We start from the raw sequence: 15,958 nt of genomic DNA, 5'->3' as shown, positions 1-15,958 counted from the left end.
GCAGTTCTTGGTCATTCTCAGCATACATTTATTGAGTGCTGACCATGTGCCAAGAGGTAAGCTGGGTGCCAGAAACAGCAATGGGGCAGGAAGTCAGGGTCAGTGACACTGTATTGACCCTGGGCAGCAAAGGCGACAGGTGAACCCTTCAGGCCTGCCTATGCCTTTCCAGCAACAGAAAGGGACTTAGAGAGGCAAGCCCCTCTGCCTCTTCTCTGTCCACGTAGAGGCACACAGACAAGCTCCCACACACTCCCATAACCACGGCCCACATGACATGCCCAGAACACATCTCACACTTCAACATGTGCACGTACACGCACGCACACACGCACAGAAGCATGGCCAAGCAGTTTTCCAAGGAGGTGGTGTGAACTGCTGCCTACATACTGCGACCTGAGTCACCTGCTCAATGCTAACCTACCAGAGCACCTGAACCTCCACTTTCAGAGATTATCTTGTAAGATGTTTTGGCCAAGTCTCTTACCAAAGGCATTAAAGAAAAATGAATAAGGAGACAACTCTTAAGGCTTTTGCTTAGAGCAGGGCTCTGAGAGGGGTAGGGGAGGAGTCAGCAGAAACAGACCTTACTTCCTTTACCAGTCTGTGTGGGTCAGAGCTGCCTACAGTAGGTGTCCTACCACATGGGTGAGGGATGGTCCCAGGGCGCTGTGCTATCTGCACTCCTCCAAGGCCATTAAAGTAATGCTGTCACTTTTAAGGGCCTATTAAGTGCCAGGTACCCTACCATGCAAGTTCTTTTACATATTCACCTAGCCTCACAGTGAAGCATTAATTCCATTTTACAGATGACAAAACTAAGACTCAAGACTTGCCTAAGGTCACTGAGACAGTATCTGCACTGGGGCCTCTAAGCTCTGCTCTTGCCCTCATTGCCTCCTTGGCTCAGGGAGATGGAGTCCCACTCTGGCAAGGGGTGGGGCCTGGGAATGACTAACTTAAGAGGTAGACAGGCTACTGGGAGACCAAATGGGCACTTGTGGCTCCATGCTGTTAGGGAGGGGCCTGCTCTGTGGCAGGCCACTCACGTGGAGGATGCTGCACCTCCTTCATCACAGAGTCCTCACCACAGGGCTTGGGGTGAAAGCATGGTGGGGAACAGGCTCACAGAGCCTGCCTGCTCACCCTGACCCACCCCCACCTCTGGGGGACTGCAGCCTGTGGCAAACCAAGCCCTCACTTTGGGGGTCCTGGGCTTCTCTAATCCTACTTCCATGAAACTTATTTGGGGAAAACAGGCTACCATTCTTGAGTTGGGACCCAGTAATCGGAACAGATGAGGTACACTGCCTCAAAAGCCCACGAGAACCCATCACATTACCCCTTCAGGGGGAGGGGAGCTGGTGCCCCTGAAGCCTGATCCTGTTCAGAGCTCTCTGGCAGAAGCCCCTGACCTTAGATGCCCACTACTTGTCCCCACTGCCCCATCACCCACCCCACGTGCATTATCTACTCAAATTCCCATAGGCTGACACGTAAATGCATAAAAAACTGCACTGGGCTGAATTTGTGCTGCTGTCGAGGGCAGTCCTGTACTTGTACCCCCATTACTGGATATCCTCCTATTTTCAGTGTCCTTGAGCAGAAGTTCTTTGGACCAGGCTGAAACTGAGTACAAGAGGGGAAAGGAGAGAGAGCGAAACAGAAAGGAACCCCAAGGGCCTGCAACCATACCCGTGACCTTCAGGAGGGTGGGAATCTTCCCTAATCAGGCAGGAGCTGCAGGCAGGGGCCAGGAGGGTTTGGAGGAGGCCAACCACAAAGGAATACCTAGACTCCAGTCTGGGGTGTCGGGAGAGGAGGGGGCTCCTGGCAGTGCATCTGAGATTGGCCAAGCTCCTCCCTCCTCTAAGTGAAACCAGCCAACAGCCTCCTCCCCAGCCCAAAGTGCCCCTTTCAGGGGTTGGGGCTCCTCTCCATCCCAGAGACTTGCTCCTTCAAGTACCCATCCACCTCCAGGGCCAAGATGATTCTACTAAGTAGAGTTTACCCCACTCTGAGAAAACTGGCTCCAAGAAATGGAGACTATGCCTGGGTTTGTTTCCCTTAGGCTGTTGCTGCTCTGCTCCCAAGGCCTGGTGGTCCCTGGGGCTGCTGCTCTGAATGGTATGTCCTAGTCTAGAGGGTATGGGCTGCTCCAACAACTTAGGACCCAAATGCAAATTCTGGCTCTAACCTTGAGCAAGTTACTCCACTAAATTTTTCTAGCTAAAAAATTGGGATAATAGTATCTGTTTAGCTCCTGGATTGTTGCCATGATTCAATGATGATAATAGGAAATTGTTAACCTGTCAACTCTGCAATGTCAGAGCCCCTGACAAGGGTGTGCGGGTACAGTTGGCCAACACATACAGTACCCTGCTCCTATTTTCATGCCCCTAATCTGCACACACTGTTGTCCCTGGACTGTTTTCCACCCTGAATTTTAGTTTCTCAATGCCTGCTTCTCCCCACCAAGTGCCCACCTGCTGTGCTGTGTGGGTAGGTGGGAGAAAGGCAGCAGCTCCCACATTAGCTGGGCCTGGGTGCTGTTGGGGTCAGCAGAGGCCAGGTCTGCACAACGCAGTGTTTTCCCAGCTGGAAGGGTCCTTGCTAATCAGCATTTCCCCAAACTGCACTCTTCTTTGTTGGTGGGTATGACTTCCAGAGGGGCACCAGCATCACCAGGAGGGGCTTAGCAAAATGTAGGCTCCAGATTCCCTCTAGGTCAGAGGCAAGACCTAGAGTTTCCATGTGTAACAAGCAGCTGAGGAGCTCCTGCTGCAGGTGGAGGTGACCACTGGGCCTCACCTGGAGGGTGGCTCTGATTGCTAAAACCATTCTTCCACAGCCTACCACACCAGCTCTCCGAAAGCCACTAAGCCTGAGGGCATGTCAGGAGGGCTGCAGATGCTGGCTACAAACAAACATAGTTGACTATAAGTCAGCATTTCTCAAATTTTACTAAAAAGCTTCTTTAAAAAAAATAGAATAACCATTAACATCTCATAGACTAAGTGTTCTGACGAATGGTTTGGGAACTGTTGCTCTAGGTCTTTCTTCTTTTTGAAAAGTATTTGTTTTAAACACATTTGTTTTTTAACATTGGAGTAGACTGAGGCCTAGGAAGATGAGGTGTGTTCAACATGCTTAACTGTTCCTGCAGAGCTGGAATTTGCGACTGGTCTGTCCTTCCTGTTCTTGCACCTTCCTCCCATGACCACATTCTGCCTCTGTCTCTGTGCCTGACTGTCAGGTGTGTGTGTGAGGGGGTGTCTCTCTGTGTCCTGAACTCAAGAGAAACTACCATCGGGGTAGTTGACTGGTGACAGGAAATCTGAGTAGGGGATAAAAGGGGGTCATAGTCTCTGGCTGGAACAAACTGCAGAACAGGGGGTAGCTCACCCTTCTAAGATGTCTGCACAAGCCTAATTGTTTGGGGATAGGGTGGGGAGTGAGTTTTTTCCTGGCCCACTGCCCCTCCTAAGAGGGCAATCACCCAGACAGCCGGTAAGCAAATGGGTAGGACTGTGGCTGATAAGAGGCAGAAAATCTTGTCCTAGCTTTTCCTCTCAAGCTCAAAACTGGACATGTAGCCATTAATGGATATGCTAGCCAGGGCATCCCTTATCAGGAGAAAAATGGGTTTATTGCTTTATAAAAACGAGTCTGATAAAAACTTAAAAGAAATAAACCAAAAGTATAAATCTAAAAATCAACCCACCCCTCCTAGCGCCCCCAGGAAGTGTCAGACACATTTCTGGGGGCAGTCAAGGTTGGTAAGCCAGGCCTGTCAGGCAGAGGAAGGGCAGCCTCTCCCATGTAAACAGCTCCAATTCCCCAGCGGAGGTTGCCAGCAGGGGGCGCCGTAGCCCGTACTCGTGCAAGCTCCAGCCTTTAGCGAGGGACTCTGGGGCACTGGGCCTGCTGCAGGCCTGGCTGGCTCCGGGGCTGCTCCAGGAAGAGAGCAGACACTCAGAGCCCACACCCTACCACCCCACCTACACAAAGCTCCCAAACACATCACATGTACACACGCCCCTAGGCCCCTCACAAATAGACCTCCCCACCCAGGCCAGCACCTCTGCCAGCTACAGCCTCACTCCTGTGCCCACAGAAACCACTGTGTGCTGGGGGAAGGGTACCCTGTTGGTGCCATTTTAATTCCCTTCAGGCCACAGACTCAAGGGAGGGTATCACTGGAAACTTCCTCCCCACTTAGGTCCTGAAGGAGTAGGGGAGGGCCCGCTGATCCACCTTGTCAACACCTCCTGAAAAGTGTGGCCACCCAGCCCTGCATCCCCTCTCTAGGCTCTAAGCCAGGGGGGCTTCTCTGTAGGCCCAATATGGGGCAGGCCACAGGGGGCTGGAATTGCAAAGGAGTAGCACCAGCAACAGGAGGAGGGTCCTTCCTCCCTCAGCAGCCTCAGACTGGCCAGGGGCGGAGGTGAGGGGCCAGGCAAGGTGGGTGCAGACCGTGCAAGCCTTCATCCTCAGCCAGGCGTGCTCAGTGGGCATGCAGCCGAGGGGCAGGTGGTGGGCAGTCCAGACCCCTCTGCTTTGGCAAGAGACAGAATCCAGACACTTGAGGGAGAGAGCCTGACTGCTGGGGTCCTCCTGGTTCATCCTGCAGGCACCATGGAGCCTTAAGGCCCCAGGGTGGTAGAGTAAAGCCTAGGGCAGCCCTTGCTTCCAGCAGTAGGAAAATGATCCTCTCCTGTCCTTCCACTGCAGAGCTCCAAGGCAGGACAGGGCCCTAGGAAGGAGCATGGACTCCAAAATGGTGCAGGAGAGGATCCTGGGGTACACGGAGGTCCTCTGGGATGGGGAGGAGCACACTGGTGAGTCACCGAAGCAAGGGCAGGAGGTCACAGTTCTGAGGTGGGGGCCTACACGAAAGCCTCCTGGTTGGATGAGCCGTTGAGCTTGAGGAAGAGCTTGTCACCCTCCCGCTTCTGCTGCAGCTGCCTCTCCAGCTGACGCCGGTAGCAGATGAGGTAGAGGGGGAGGCAGAACCCCAGCATGCTCAGGCACAGCAGCCCCACGTTCACCTGGGGAGGCAGGGTAAGAGGCGCCATCACAGGGGGGCACAGGAGCAGGCGGGGGCTGTGGTCTTTACACAGCCCAGCTCGGGACCCCTCCTCACCCTCAGGCTTGGGAAAGGAGAGAAGGTCACAGGAAAGGAGAGGAGAAACTGAAACTGGAAGGTTCCCCAGGCCCAAGGGCCTGTCATACCGCATTCCAGTGTCAGAATTCCCTAGGTGTCTACAGACCACTCAGTGGCCCTCAGGGTCTGGATCCCCCACCTCAGTCAGACCTACTGATCTGAATCTCCAGAGGGGCCAGGGCCAGGGAGAGCTCAAGGTACCTGGTTAGGAATCCCAGGCCTCGGCAGGAGGGGCGGACACAGCAACTCGGTTCTATTTACCCCAAAATCAGGTCCAGAAAAGATACTCTTCTCCTACCTGGCCACCATTCACAAGGGGACCCTGAACTGATCCTAAGCAAAGGTCCAAACTGCCTGTCCTCAGCGCTCTGGAAGGCCCTGAGCACTGCCGGCTCCCAGCTCCCAGTCAGCAGAGTGGGGCAGCACCCTTAGCCCACTGCCCCCAGCCCTTCTTACCCACAGAGGGTCTCCTTGGAGAGGGCCCATCATGGCCAGAAATAGGGGCTGCTGCAGGAGGGCAAAGAGTGCACTGACCAGAGACTGCAGTCCTGTGAGGCTGCCAAACTGGGTGGAGGGGTACCTGCCGGGCAACAGGGAACTTGTCACCACGGGTGCCCCTCTCAGGCCTTCCAAGTATGCCTCAGCCTCAGCCTGGCTCCAGGCACACTGGTGCCCCCAGGCTGAACCACTGGATCCAGAGAAGAGGCAGAACAGCCTCAAGAGAACAGTGGGGTGCTCAGCTGTAGATTACTTTCTTCTAACAGTTCTGCAAAGTGAATTTCTCTTTTGGACCAGCATGAGGCCCTAGAATCTGGGGAGGACCCCACCCTGCCCAGGTGTGCCCCAGGCCCATGAGTGTCCTGTGGAGCCGACCGGCAAGTGTGGTGCCAGCGGGTGTCTATAGCTTGGGCAACAGGCCCAGGGAGCAGGTTGGAGGCTGGGCCTGGCTATGCCCTCATCCAGAGGGGGATTGTGTAATCATGGGAACTCAGCATCACAGCCCTTAGATCCTGCCAGGGGGTGAGGCCTATGCAGACCTGGAATGACCTCCATGGGATGCTCTTGGGAGGAGAGAGTTCTAGCAAAATCTCGGCAAACAGCAGGCTTAGTGGCCACAGAGATGGAAAGGGGGCTCCCAGCAAGGAACAAGCTGGTCTTCATTCAGGGAAAGACAGCAGATGGTGTTCGGGGTCCAGTTTTTGAGCCAAACCCCAGGCCCAGGAGGAAGAACAACTGTGGTTCCTTACGGGTGGCCTCTTGGAAAAGGAGGCAGGTTTTATTTTAGCCAAGGCCTGGGAAAGGCTGTGAGCTGAATCAGGCCCTTTGAGACAGGTGAGGACTGTCTGATACATTCTGGGCTGTTATCCGTGTCACTGCACGTCCTGGAGGACATCTGAAGGACATGTGGCTTTGGGCAGCCAGAACTGCCCGCCTGCCTGCCGGAGAGTAGCCAGAGGCAGCCCCAGGACTTGGCTGAGCAGAGGCCCCCAAGGCAATAATGAGCTGCAGAGGGGCACTGACCCTGGCTGGGAGAAATGACTTTGTGATAAATGCCAAGGCTTGTGGGCACCCAACTGCCTGCCACTGACCCACCTCCTGCCAGGTACAGCCTTCCCCACACACCCAACAGATGCCCTGGTACCTGTCCCCTGATGCAAGAGGAACCCTGAGAAGACAGGCTGCCCCGTAGGACCTCAGTCCCACCACAGACCTCCCACAGGTTATTCCCTGACCCTCGGTCCCAGGCCACCCGCAGCTCCCAGGACTTACACAGCAGCGTACAGGCCCCCAACGGCAGAGTGGATGAATCCTCGCACAATTGTGTGCAGGATGAAGGAGAGGATCTGAAGGAGGGAGAGCAGCGCATGAGCAGAGGACTGTGAAGGCGCTTGTCGTGTCCCCCACCTGTTTCTGGGGTTCTGAGCCATGGAAGGGAGCACTGTCAACCTGGAGTTGGCTCATACCAGCTCTGTAGGGCCAGTTACTGAATTTTCAAGAACTTTGTGAGCCAGTTGCTAAACAGTCATTACTAAAATAAAATTTTATAAACTTATAATTAAATTATATTAAAAACAAGAGTAATGAGTATTCAAAACCCACCACTTCGCTAATGATTTTACTATGTTTTACTGTTTTCTGTGTGCTTACGGTGTTTTATGTCTATCATATATGTATGTGGGAATACTGCACATGGTGTGTTACTGTGAATCTCTTTGCAACTCCACGGCCGATAACATCAAACTGATAGAAATCAGCCATAGTGTGAGCATTTACACCATGGAAATTGGCAAACACAGAATCAGGGCTCCCTCCTGTGCCCCCACCAGTCTGTTATGTATCAGTGCACCGCTGAGAGGGAGGCCACTAACCATGACTCCATCTCCTGACTTTGCCCAGAAGTCTCCCTGTCTGGTCACTCAGGCCCTATGGGCAGGCAGATGGCTGTACTTCTCTGCTCCCTAGAAAAGCTGTGTGTTTCAAGAAGGCCACTGCCGGCGGGCTTAGCAAGCTCTGAGAAGCACTTGCTAATGATTCCTAAGAAACACAAGAGCGTCCACTTTGCCATCAGGACCCTTTGTCCTTTGCACAGCCCTGCCATCCTGCTCAACAGCCAGGACCTGTTCCCAAGAATGTGGGTGGTGGAGGGGGCCCAGGCTGCTCTCTGTAGTGTTGAAAGAAGGCTGTGCCCAAGTGTACACACACAGACTCGGGCAGGCTTCCCCTTTCCACTTCAAATGCCTTTTCATAACTTTTTTTTTTACTGAGAACTAAATGAAACAAGAAGCAGATGACTGTCACCACTAAGCATTGCCCCTCAACTGGACAAGGTGGTCAGGGCAAGGGTCTGCCACTCTTGCAGAAAGGGCAGCCACCAGGAGGCTGGGAGGGCACCAGAGATGCAATACACTCCCACCTGGAACGGGTACAAGTCTCCAGTGGTTTACTGCATGCACAGTGTTAGCACAAACATGATAACACCTGTGGGTGGTACACACCTGGATGTTCAACGTATTTCAACATGTGGCCACTTGTTAAGAGGAAGGGCCTCTTGCTTTCTTTTTGGACCTGGACCAACGTACCATCTGGACTTGGGCTACACCCATATGGAAGCAATGCCATCCATCATTCATATCCCTTCAACGTTCATAAACTTGACTGAACTAGAACATTTTCAGGAACCTAAGAGTGGGGCCAGGCAGGTGACAGGGTCTACCTTGTTCATAATCTCTGCCAAAAGTCAGGTTCCAAAAGCATAGGAAATCTTACAGAAAGGAATTAAGTTTTTGAACCCAGATGCCAAGCAATCATTATGGTCTTTTTCCACTCTCTACAATGTAGAGACACTCCAGGCACTCTGTACCAAAGGAGCAGACATTCCCACCAACACCAGACTGACCAGACCTCTTTGGTCATCAGATTTCAGCTGTCTGAGCAAATGAAAAACAAGCTGTCACACAACTACCCCACGAAGTTCTGGAAAATGTTATGATGGTGGTATTCATAGTATGCAAGACGCTCAAAAGACCTAAGAATGATGTGCCTTCACAGAGAAGAGCTGTCTGAGAAAGGCAGTCTCAGTTTCATTTATAGCTCACTCCCAGAATCAAGCACAGAGTCTGGCATGGAAGAGGTCCTTAATAAATTAATAGGGGCTGGTTGGTGTTGAATGGAGGCGTCACCATTCTCTTTGTCGATGGCTTGCATGACACATCATGCACCTTTCAGTCACACTGTCCCATAATTCACCTAGCCTCTCCTTCTCCCCACACCCACCTGTAGAGGCAGGTTGGGAATGAGGCAGGTCACCCCAAAGCCCACTAGCAGCAGGTTTGTGAAGGCGAAGGCTCGCATGGCGTTGGTGACCTTCTGGATCTGCCGGTCCCGCTTTTTCTCGCCTCTGTGAAGACAGAGCACATGTGGAGCTGGGAGTCCCTGGAGGAGGATGGGCTCGCCAGGAAGGCAGGCCTTGCAAGGCAAGGCACAGCACTGGACAACCAAGACTCAGAGACTATCGGGGGGCTGCTGGGGCTAGACCAGCACTAGGCACACTCCTGGGGCACATTCCTGACTGAGCACTGAGTGGAAAGTCAGATACGAGAAGATGGTCACCAACATGCTGCCCTGCTTCAGTGAGGACTGAGCTCAAATGAGGGGGAGGGGGAGGAAGAAGTAGAGTGCCTGCATCAGTCTGTGGTAGAGCCACCACTGCCTTCAGCTTCCCCCACATCCTGCAGGGAGCTGATGATAAGCCAAAAAAGGCAGTGAGTGGATTTCCCCTTGCAAGGCAGAAGGGTGAAGAAGACACATGCAGCAGATGGAACTGGAATGGGCACAAACAACCTCTTGGCTGTAGGACCTGACCTAGATAGCAGAGCATTCTCTGTAATTATTTCCTTGTGAATCCACTATTACTGATTCTAGCCTCAACCCCCAGGGCAGACACCCCACGGACAATTGTGTGACATCCAAGAATGAGTGTCAAGTGCAGGGAGTCCCAGGCCCACCACTTCATCATGTGACCTCAGGCAAGGTTAAACTCCCAGCTTCAGTTCCCACATCTGTAAAATGGGTATAATACCAGTAAGCCCCTCATTGAGGTGTTGTGAGGCTTGACTGAGATATTATGCATTAAGTGCTTGGCAAAGGGCCTGAAACAATAAACAGTAAATTATATTAAGGTGGAGTAACAGAGGATATCATTTAACTATCTTCTGATCTCAGAGCCCAACCCTTACATAAAGTAGGGCTCCAGTAGCTTGTTTGAGCTTATCATGAACAAATCTATTAACACGTTCTGGTTATAGGGGCATACTACTCCCACCGAGTGGACGAACCCTGTAGGTGAGCAGGACTGCCTTAAGATGGTTTATCCACTGAAACCATGCTGAGGATCCGAGTGTGGTCCTAAAAGCAGAGTGCTTTGATATCCAGTGTCTGTGCACAGGCCTTCCTCATTTCTCCCCTTCTTTCATCTAGGTCAGTGTTGCTTTCCAGGCTTGGGCATACCGAGGAATTTTCATAACGAAGTAGACCTGCTTGTGTGCAGAGCTGAATGAGCACGTGCCTTAAAGCCTCTGCAGGGGCAGCTCTGGACACACCCTCCTCTCACCTCTCTTGCTGACTGTAAAACCCACCCACCCTCTCTCCGCCTAACATCTAACTCGGGGTACCCTGCTACGCACTGCTTGGCGTCTTTCTCCTCGGGCTCCTCAGAGGTATCTTCACACTCCTTCAGCCTCCAGTCCATGACGTAGCCAATGACAGGGGCTGTGAGCAGGCAGAGCAGCTGCAGCACACCGAAGATGGAGGTGTACAGACCGACTGAGGAGGAAGAGGGGCTGCATCACGGGGGGCTCCTGGCAGAGGCCTGGGGCAGGCACCAGGCAGAGTCTGAGACCCCGTGGGCCCTTTCAGGGTCTTCCCTGGGCCACCCCCAAGATCCTTGTCACTGTGGGTCTTAAGGGGAGCCCAGAGACCTTAACCTCTGAAATCAACACAAGAGCAAGGGGCACATGCCCTCTTCTCTTCTCCAAATCCCCTGCTTGTTTCCAAGAAACAGCTAATGAAATCCAGTATGTCACAATGACCTCTCCCAGAAGCTCCAGGAAGTCTCTGGAACCACAAAATTACCAAGGCCTGATACTGAGACTTGCGTGTGACTGGCCATCAGTTCTCTGCCTGTAGAAATATACTAGGAAGGCACCATTCACAGGGGCTCTGACGTAAGGGCTCTAATCTTCAAAGAGCCTTAAAATTACAATGGGATTTTTTCAGGCAAACAAGCTGCAAGTTGACTGTTCCATTCCCACCCACAGTTCTGCCCAAGAGGGATGTCTGGAGTTAAAGGACAGGCATTTCTTGTTGAACAGAGACTGGCTTGGAGGGGATGTTGCAGCATTCCCCGACAATCCCCCTGCTTACCCGTGGCCATCACTGCGTCAAGAAAGCAAAAGTGAAAAAGCAGAAGGAAGCGAGGTTAGCAGCAGAAATCTTAAAGCTTGTTATAGGGGGACGGGGCGTAGGGGCAAGCTTGCTCTGGGCCCAGCATATGTACCGTTTCCCACCAAGACTGCCTATCAGAGTACCCAGGGGAGGCCAGGCTTTAGCCAGGTTTCTGGATGCAGTGACAGGCAAGGGCCTGGCATGGATGCCAGCTGACAGTTTCCTGTCTGCTAGGGCCTCAGTCACGGGCAGCTGGTGGCATGTCACAGGTGGGCGGGTGAGTCAGGCCTGAGGCACTTGCCGGGACCATGATGGGGAAGTGGCATGGGTGTGGAAGACCCGGAAGGACCAGGGCCCTTCTCTGTTGTGAACACCACTCTGTCAGTTATCTCCTGCTGTACCCAAGGGCAGAAGAGGTCAAAGAACCCACCCTGACACCCAGCCACACAAATGACACATGGGTCTCCCCCAGCCAGCCAGAGCTGCTCTCCCTTCCACCCCAACGGCTCCCCGATCCTTGGGCAGCCTAGATGGAGCTGGGGCTGTGGGCATCACAGCAGCAGCTCAAAGGAGAAGGATGGGGAAAACCAATGTCTGGGCAACCGCAGGTCCAATTCCTGGGCCAACTTCCTCTACTTCTTAAAATGGACTTTTTGAATGTGGCAAACAACTGGGAAAAATTCCTCTTGGGCAGCAAAAGATTTCTTGGAGAACTCAAGTAAACCACAACTCAGCAGCAGGGAGATCTGCCTTCCAAGAGGCACCCTCTGCGCACTTCAAGGTCTCTGCCTCTCTGTCTGGACCTCAGAGTTTATAATGGAGGCTATTAGACATGCCATATCAGCTTCCCCCCAAGTGTGGAACAGACTTTGGTGAGTGTTACATGATACAAGTGCTCCTGTGGTAGAAATCTGGGGGAACACCATTGGACAAAATAAAGCCAACTCGGTTCTTTTCTCCGTTCTCTTAGAGTCTTTACCATGTCAGCATTCATTATGAAATTTTGCAAGAGCCTGTGACAGTCAGGCCTCCTCCCCTTTGCTTCACCACAAGACACTCCTTTTCACAGTGGAACCAGTGTTGTCTGGGGCCCTCCGTCATTGTTCCCTTTTGTTAGAAGCTGGATTTCTCATCTCCTTTAAAAACTATATTTGATTCCTTACAATGCCTAGAGTATGTGCCCCCAGGCCAAAACAAAAAAGTTGCACACCAATGCAACTGCCAATAAAAAGGATTTACCAACTGTGTTTGTCCCATTTAGGGATGACTAAAGTTGACTCAGCTTAGGCCCTGAGGAAGTCATGACTTTCTCTGTAGGATCAAAACCTCTAATCAGCTGAAGACCTTCTGGGCTGTTCTGGAAAAGTGGCATGTGGGTTATCAGTTCTGTTTACCAGACTTAACAAGCCTTGACTGGATTACACACACGAGAAATCCTCTGCTGGCCTTGCTTCCCAGCTGAGGGCACAGATCCCAGTACGGGCCCAACTGCCTGAAGTCTCTGGCAGAGACCGCCCAACCCGCCCCTCAGCACCCAGCCTCTCCACGTGTCAATCCTGCGGTTTCCCAGGGGGACTCTTGGCATTAGCAGTAAGTTTGACTGGCCATCTTTCAACAAGCTCTCAGGTGGAGTACTCTGTTCTGGGCAGTGATTTCATTTACAAACACATGCACAACCACCCCCCTTGCCCCCCCCATGTCCACCATCCCCCTCAGGCGATGAAAAACATACATCCTACACCCCAAACACGTGACTGTCTTAGTCCTCCCCTCCCAGTCCTAAACAGGGAAACTCTAACAGGGACATGAAAGAACAGTTGCAGCTGGCTGTGATGAATGGCTCTGACAAACAACCTGTTCCTGGGGCTCTGCCATTTCACGGCCCTGCTGATCAGGCCCTGCCTGACACCTTGCAGCTGGCTAGGCAGCGGGTCTGACCTCAGGCAGGCAGAGGCGACCACTGCTCACAGGGTGCTCTCCTGGGGGGCTGTGCTCCGAGGTCCAGGGGCCACCCACCTGTGTCCTGGTCCCCGATGACCAGGAACTTGAGGATGTTGTTCATGGCACCCATGTAGAAGATGAGTCGCAGCTGTGTGATACACATGGTGACGAGGCTGAGCAGCAGGATGGGGCTGAACACGCTGTGCATGAAGGAGGGCGCCGCTGAGGGAAGAAGGCCGAGTTCAGGGAGGACCTGGCAGGCACCACGGCAGCCCACAGCCCACCCTCCATCTAGAGGCTGGCTGCGCAGGGAGAGGAGGCCCGATTTGCCAACCAAATCATTCCATGCTGGATGCAAGGACAGGCCCAGGTGGAGTGAAAGGTGTGGGTGCTGGAGTTGGGCCACCCAGTTGTGTGAAATGAGTTGGGCGAACCCTTACCCTCTCTGAGTCTTAATGTGCTCATCTGTAAACCAGGGGGCTCGTGCCATCTGCCCTTGTGGGATGAAGTGGGAACTAAGTGAATACCCAGAGCCCTCAGCAAGTGCTGGCCCCAGTGAGGGGGTGTTGGGGGAGACTTCCAGATCCAGACTGGCCACCCCTCCTGCTATGCGGCATGTGCAAGTGCAGATGCTCCTGCTGACATCTTAGGCAGGCCTAGACGGTGAGGGCCGTGCAGTGGGTACCTGCAGCATCTGGCTGGCACTTCACCTCCAGGTCAACAGTGGACAAACACAGCTTGTGGCCCTCCTGCAGCGCCGCCTGCTCCTTGGCACTCCTCATGGAGCTGCCCACACTGAGGCGGCGCCCCACCGTGGTCACCTGCTTATAGAACTGCTTCCCTGTGATCTTGTGGTCAAAGCCCAGCCAGCTGAACTTGATCTTCACCCTGGAGGCCACAGGAGAGTGTCTGCCAGTCGCTGCCCAGGACACTGGCCGGGGGGTGGGGTGGGGCAGCCAGCACATGCACTTACGAGTAGTCCATGTCCTCTGGCCCTGGGAAGGGCTCCAGAGGCCAGTTAAAGAAGCAGTTGAGGAAAACCAGCCCGGAGCAGCCAGCCCAGACCACGAGGATGATGATGAAGGAGGCACCGAAGTCGTAGATGACCTAATGGCACAACGGGGCAGGGGTGGGGGTGCAGAGTTAGCAGAGGGAAGCCAGAGGGCAGCTGGCGGCCTTGCTGTCCCTGTGCTGAGCTGCCTGAGGAAGAACAGCTCTGTCATCCTGCTTGTTTGGTCATTAGATACCCTGCATTCCAACAATCCCAGCTTGCCCTGCCTACCATTAACCCCCTGTGCCTCTAGCTTGGACCAGATGTCACCTCCTTGACGAGGCCTCCCCTGACCACCCCAGTCACTGTCACATCACTGGCTCACAGCAAACAGCCCTGGCTGAGATGACTGACTTCTTGATTAATTTCCTTGTCCATTACTAGTGCATTATTAGAACGGGAGCCTGCTAGCCCTGTCCACTGATGTTGCCCCAGCACCCTGAAGAGTACGTGTGGTGGGTACCAGTGAACAGATGGATGTCTCACTTTGTTCCTCTGTGAAATGGGCATGACATAGGCATGTATCCTCATGGCAGTGTGTAGTGGGGGTTAGGCTGGTGTGACCCTGGTAGGGTTCAGCACAGGTCTGGCAGGTGGCACGCCTGCTGAGCATGGGCACGTTAGTTATTACTGTTATTAGCACCATTTATTTCTGGCACAAGAGCCCTCAGAGTACTGGCAGACAGCTGCCCCACTCCCCAGGGAGGGGACAGCAGTTAGCCACTGAGAAGAGGAGGAACTGGTAGGCTTCTCGACATCCAGAAGTAGGAGAATCCCTACAAGGATGGCTGGCCCCAGACCTGCCAAGCACCTCGATTCCCAGGTGGCCATCCCACACCTGTGACTCCTTCTCCTCATCCGTGGCCTCCCTGCCACGCACTTGAGGAAGGAGAATTTTACTTGAGGCTCATGCCAGAGAAGGGAGAAGCCCCTCGTGAAGTCCTGGCAGGAGCAACAGGATTTAGAGGAGGAACCCAGACTGATGGACTACAAGGTGTTTGCTTCATCCTGACCCAGTGTGACTTCCATGGGCTCAGAATCCTGCCTGGGAGGGAAACAGCTGAACCAACTTGGCTGGGAGCAGAGCTCTGGCTAATGGAGGGTAACAGCCCAACAACAACAGACCTGGGGGTGGGGGTGGGGGAGTGGAGCTGGACTCAGTACAGGAACCAACTCACCCACCTCTTTCCCTACCCCTGCCCAGAAATGCAAAAGTGGCCTGTGGTCACACCTGGTAGTGATATGCTTTAATTTTCCGACCCCATGGCTCAGTGGCTTTCAGTACTCACTCCCATGGGGCCCAGGTGCACGCTCCCAAGTGTGGGTGGTGAGAAGGGGCCAACCCACAGCTACCTCCCTCCTCAGGTGGGGTGGAAGGAGGCTTGGAAGAGGCTCAGACACCAGTTCAAAAGGGTGAGTCTGGCCACACCCTCACCTTGATTCCCGGGAAGGTGACTGCTGAGGAGGCATAGGATCCAATCATCAAGGCAATAAACGTGGACCGAAGGTCGCCAAACATGTTGGGCAGCTGAAAGACAAGCAAGGGAGATTTCATCTGAGGGATGCACAGAGGACAGGTGATGGGGGAAGAGGGAATCAAGGCCTCCTCAGGCACCACTTCTTATCTCCTCTCTTCCCCGTGTAAGTCACAGGGGGATATCTCGGGGGTAATTATTACGAATTCAAAATTTTTCTTCCCCAGACTAAGGGGAGTGGAGGAGATGAATGCAGAACTCAGACTCCGGATGTAAAGACAGAGCTGTTGGACTTCCTGGCTGGCGAGTGTCTCTCTTCTCTGCTCCGACACAGACCAGGGGCCTTCCTGTCTTTGCAGGGTGACACTGAGATGCCGATCG

The 15,958-nt window shown here is 53.5% G+C and overlaps 1 protein-coding gene across 4 annotated transcripts in view; it reads right to left on the bottom strand.

Annotated features, from left to right (window-relative positions):
• SLC43A2 (solute carrier family 43 member 2) overlaps nucleotides 1-15,958 on the bottom strand; it is a 42,103-nt gene continuing 26,145 nt past the window's right edge. For 3 of the 4 annotated variants that reach the window (XM_073235045.1, XM_073235046.1, XM_073235047.1), the window contains exons 6-14: nucleotides 15,538-15,630; nucleotides 14,025-14,158; nucleotides 13,737-13,939; nucleotides 13,127-13,273; nucleotides 10,351-10,489; nucleotides 8,942-9,065; nucleotides 6,938-7,011; nucleotides 5,624-5,747; nucleotides 1-5,051 (exon numbers count right to left, since the gene is read on the bottom strand). In XM_073235045.1, coding sequence (XP_073091146.1) covers nucleotides 4,890-5,051; nucleotides 5,624-5,747; nucleotides 6,938-7,011; nucleotides 8,942-9,065; nucleotides 10,351-10,489; nucleotides 13,127-13,273; nucleotides 13,737-13,939; nucleotides 14,025-14,158; nucleotides 15,538-15,630 — 1,200 coding nt within the window. In that variant the 3' untranslated portion in view covers nucleotides 1-4,889. The remainder of the gene's footprint in view (nucleotides 5,052-5,623; nucleotides 5,748-6,937; nucleotides 7,012-8,941; nucleotides 9,066-10,350; nucleotides 10,490-13,126; nucleotides 13,274-13,736; nucleotides 13,940-14,024; nucleotides 14,159-15,537; nucleotides 15,631-15,958) is intronic. The other variant, XM_073235048.1, reaches the window with a different exon arrangement.

The sequence above is a fragment of the Manis javanica genome, chromosome 4 (genome assembly GCF_040802235.1).
Source record: "Manis javanica isolate MJ-LG chromosome 4, MJ_LKY, whole genome shotgun sequence".
Lineage (NCBI taxonomy): Eukaryota > Metazoa > Chordata > Mammalia > Pholidota > Manidae > Manis > Manis javanica.
Note: the sequence above shows the minus strand (reverse complement) of the source record. Positions and strands in the feature narration are given on the sequence as shown.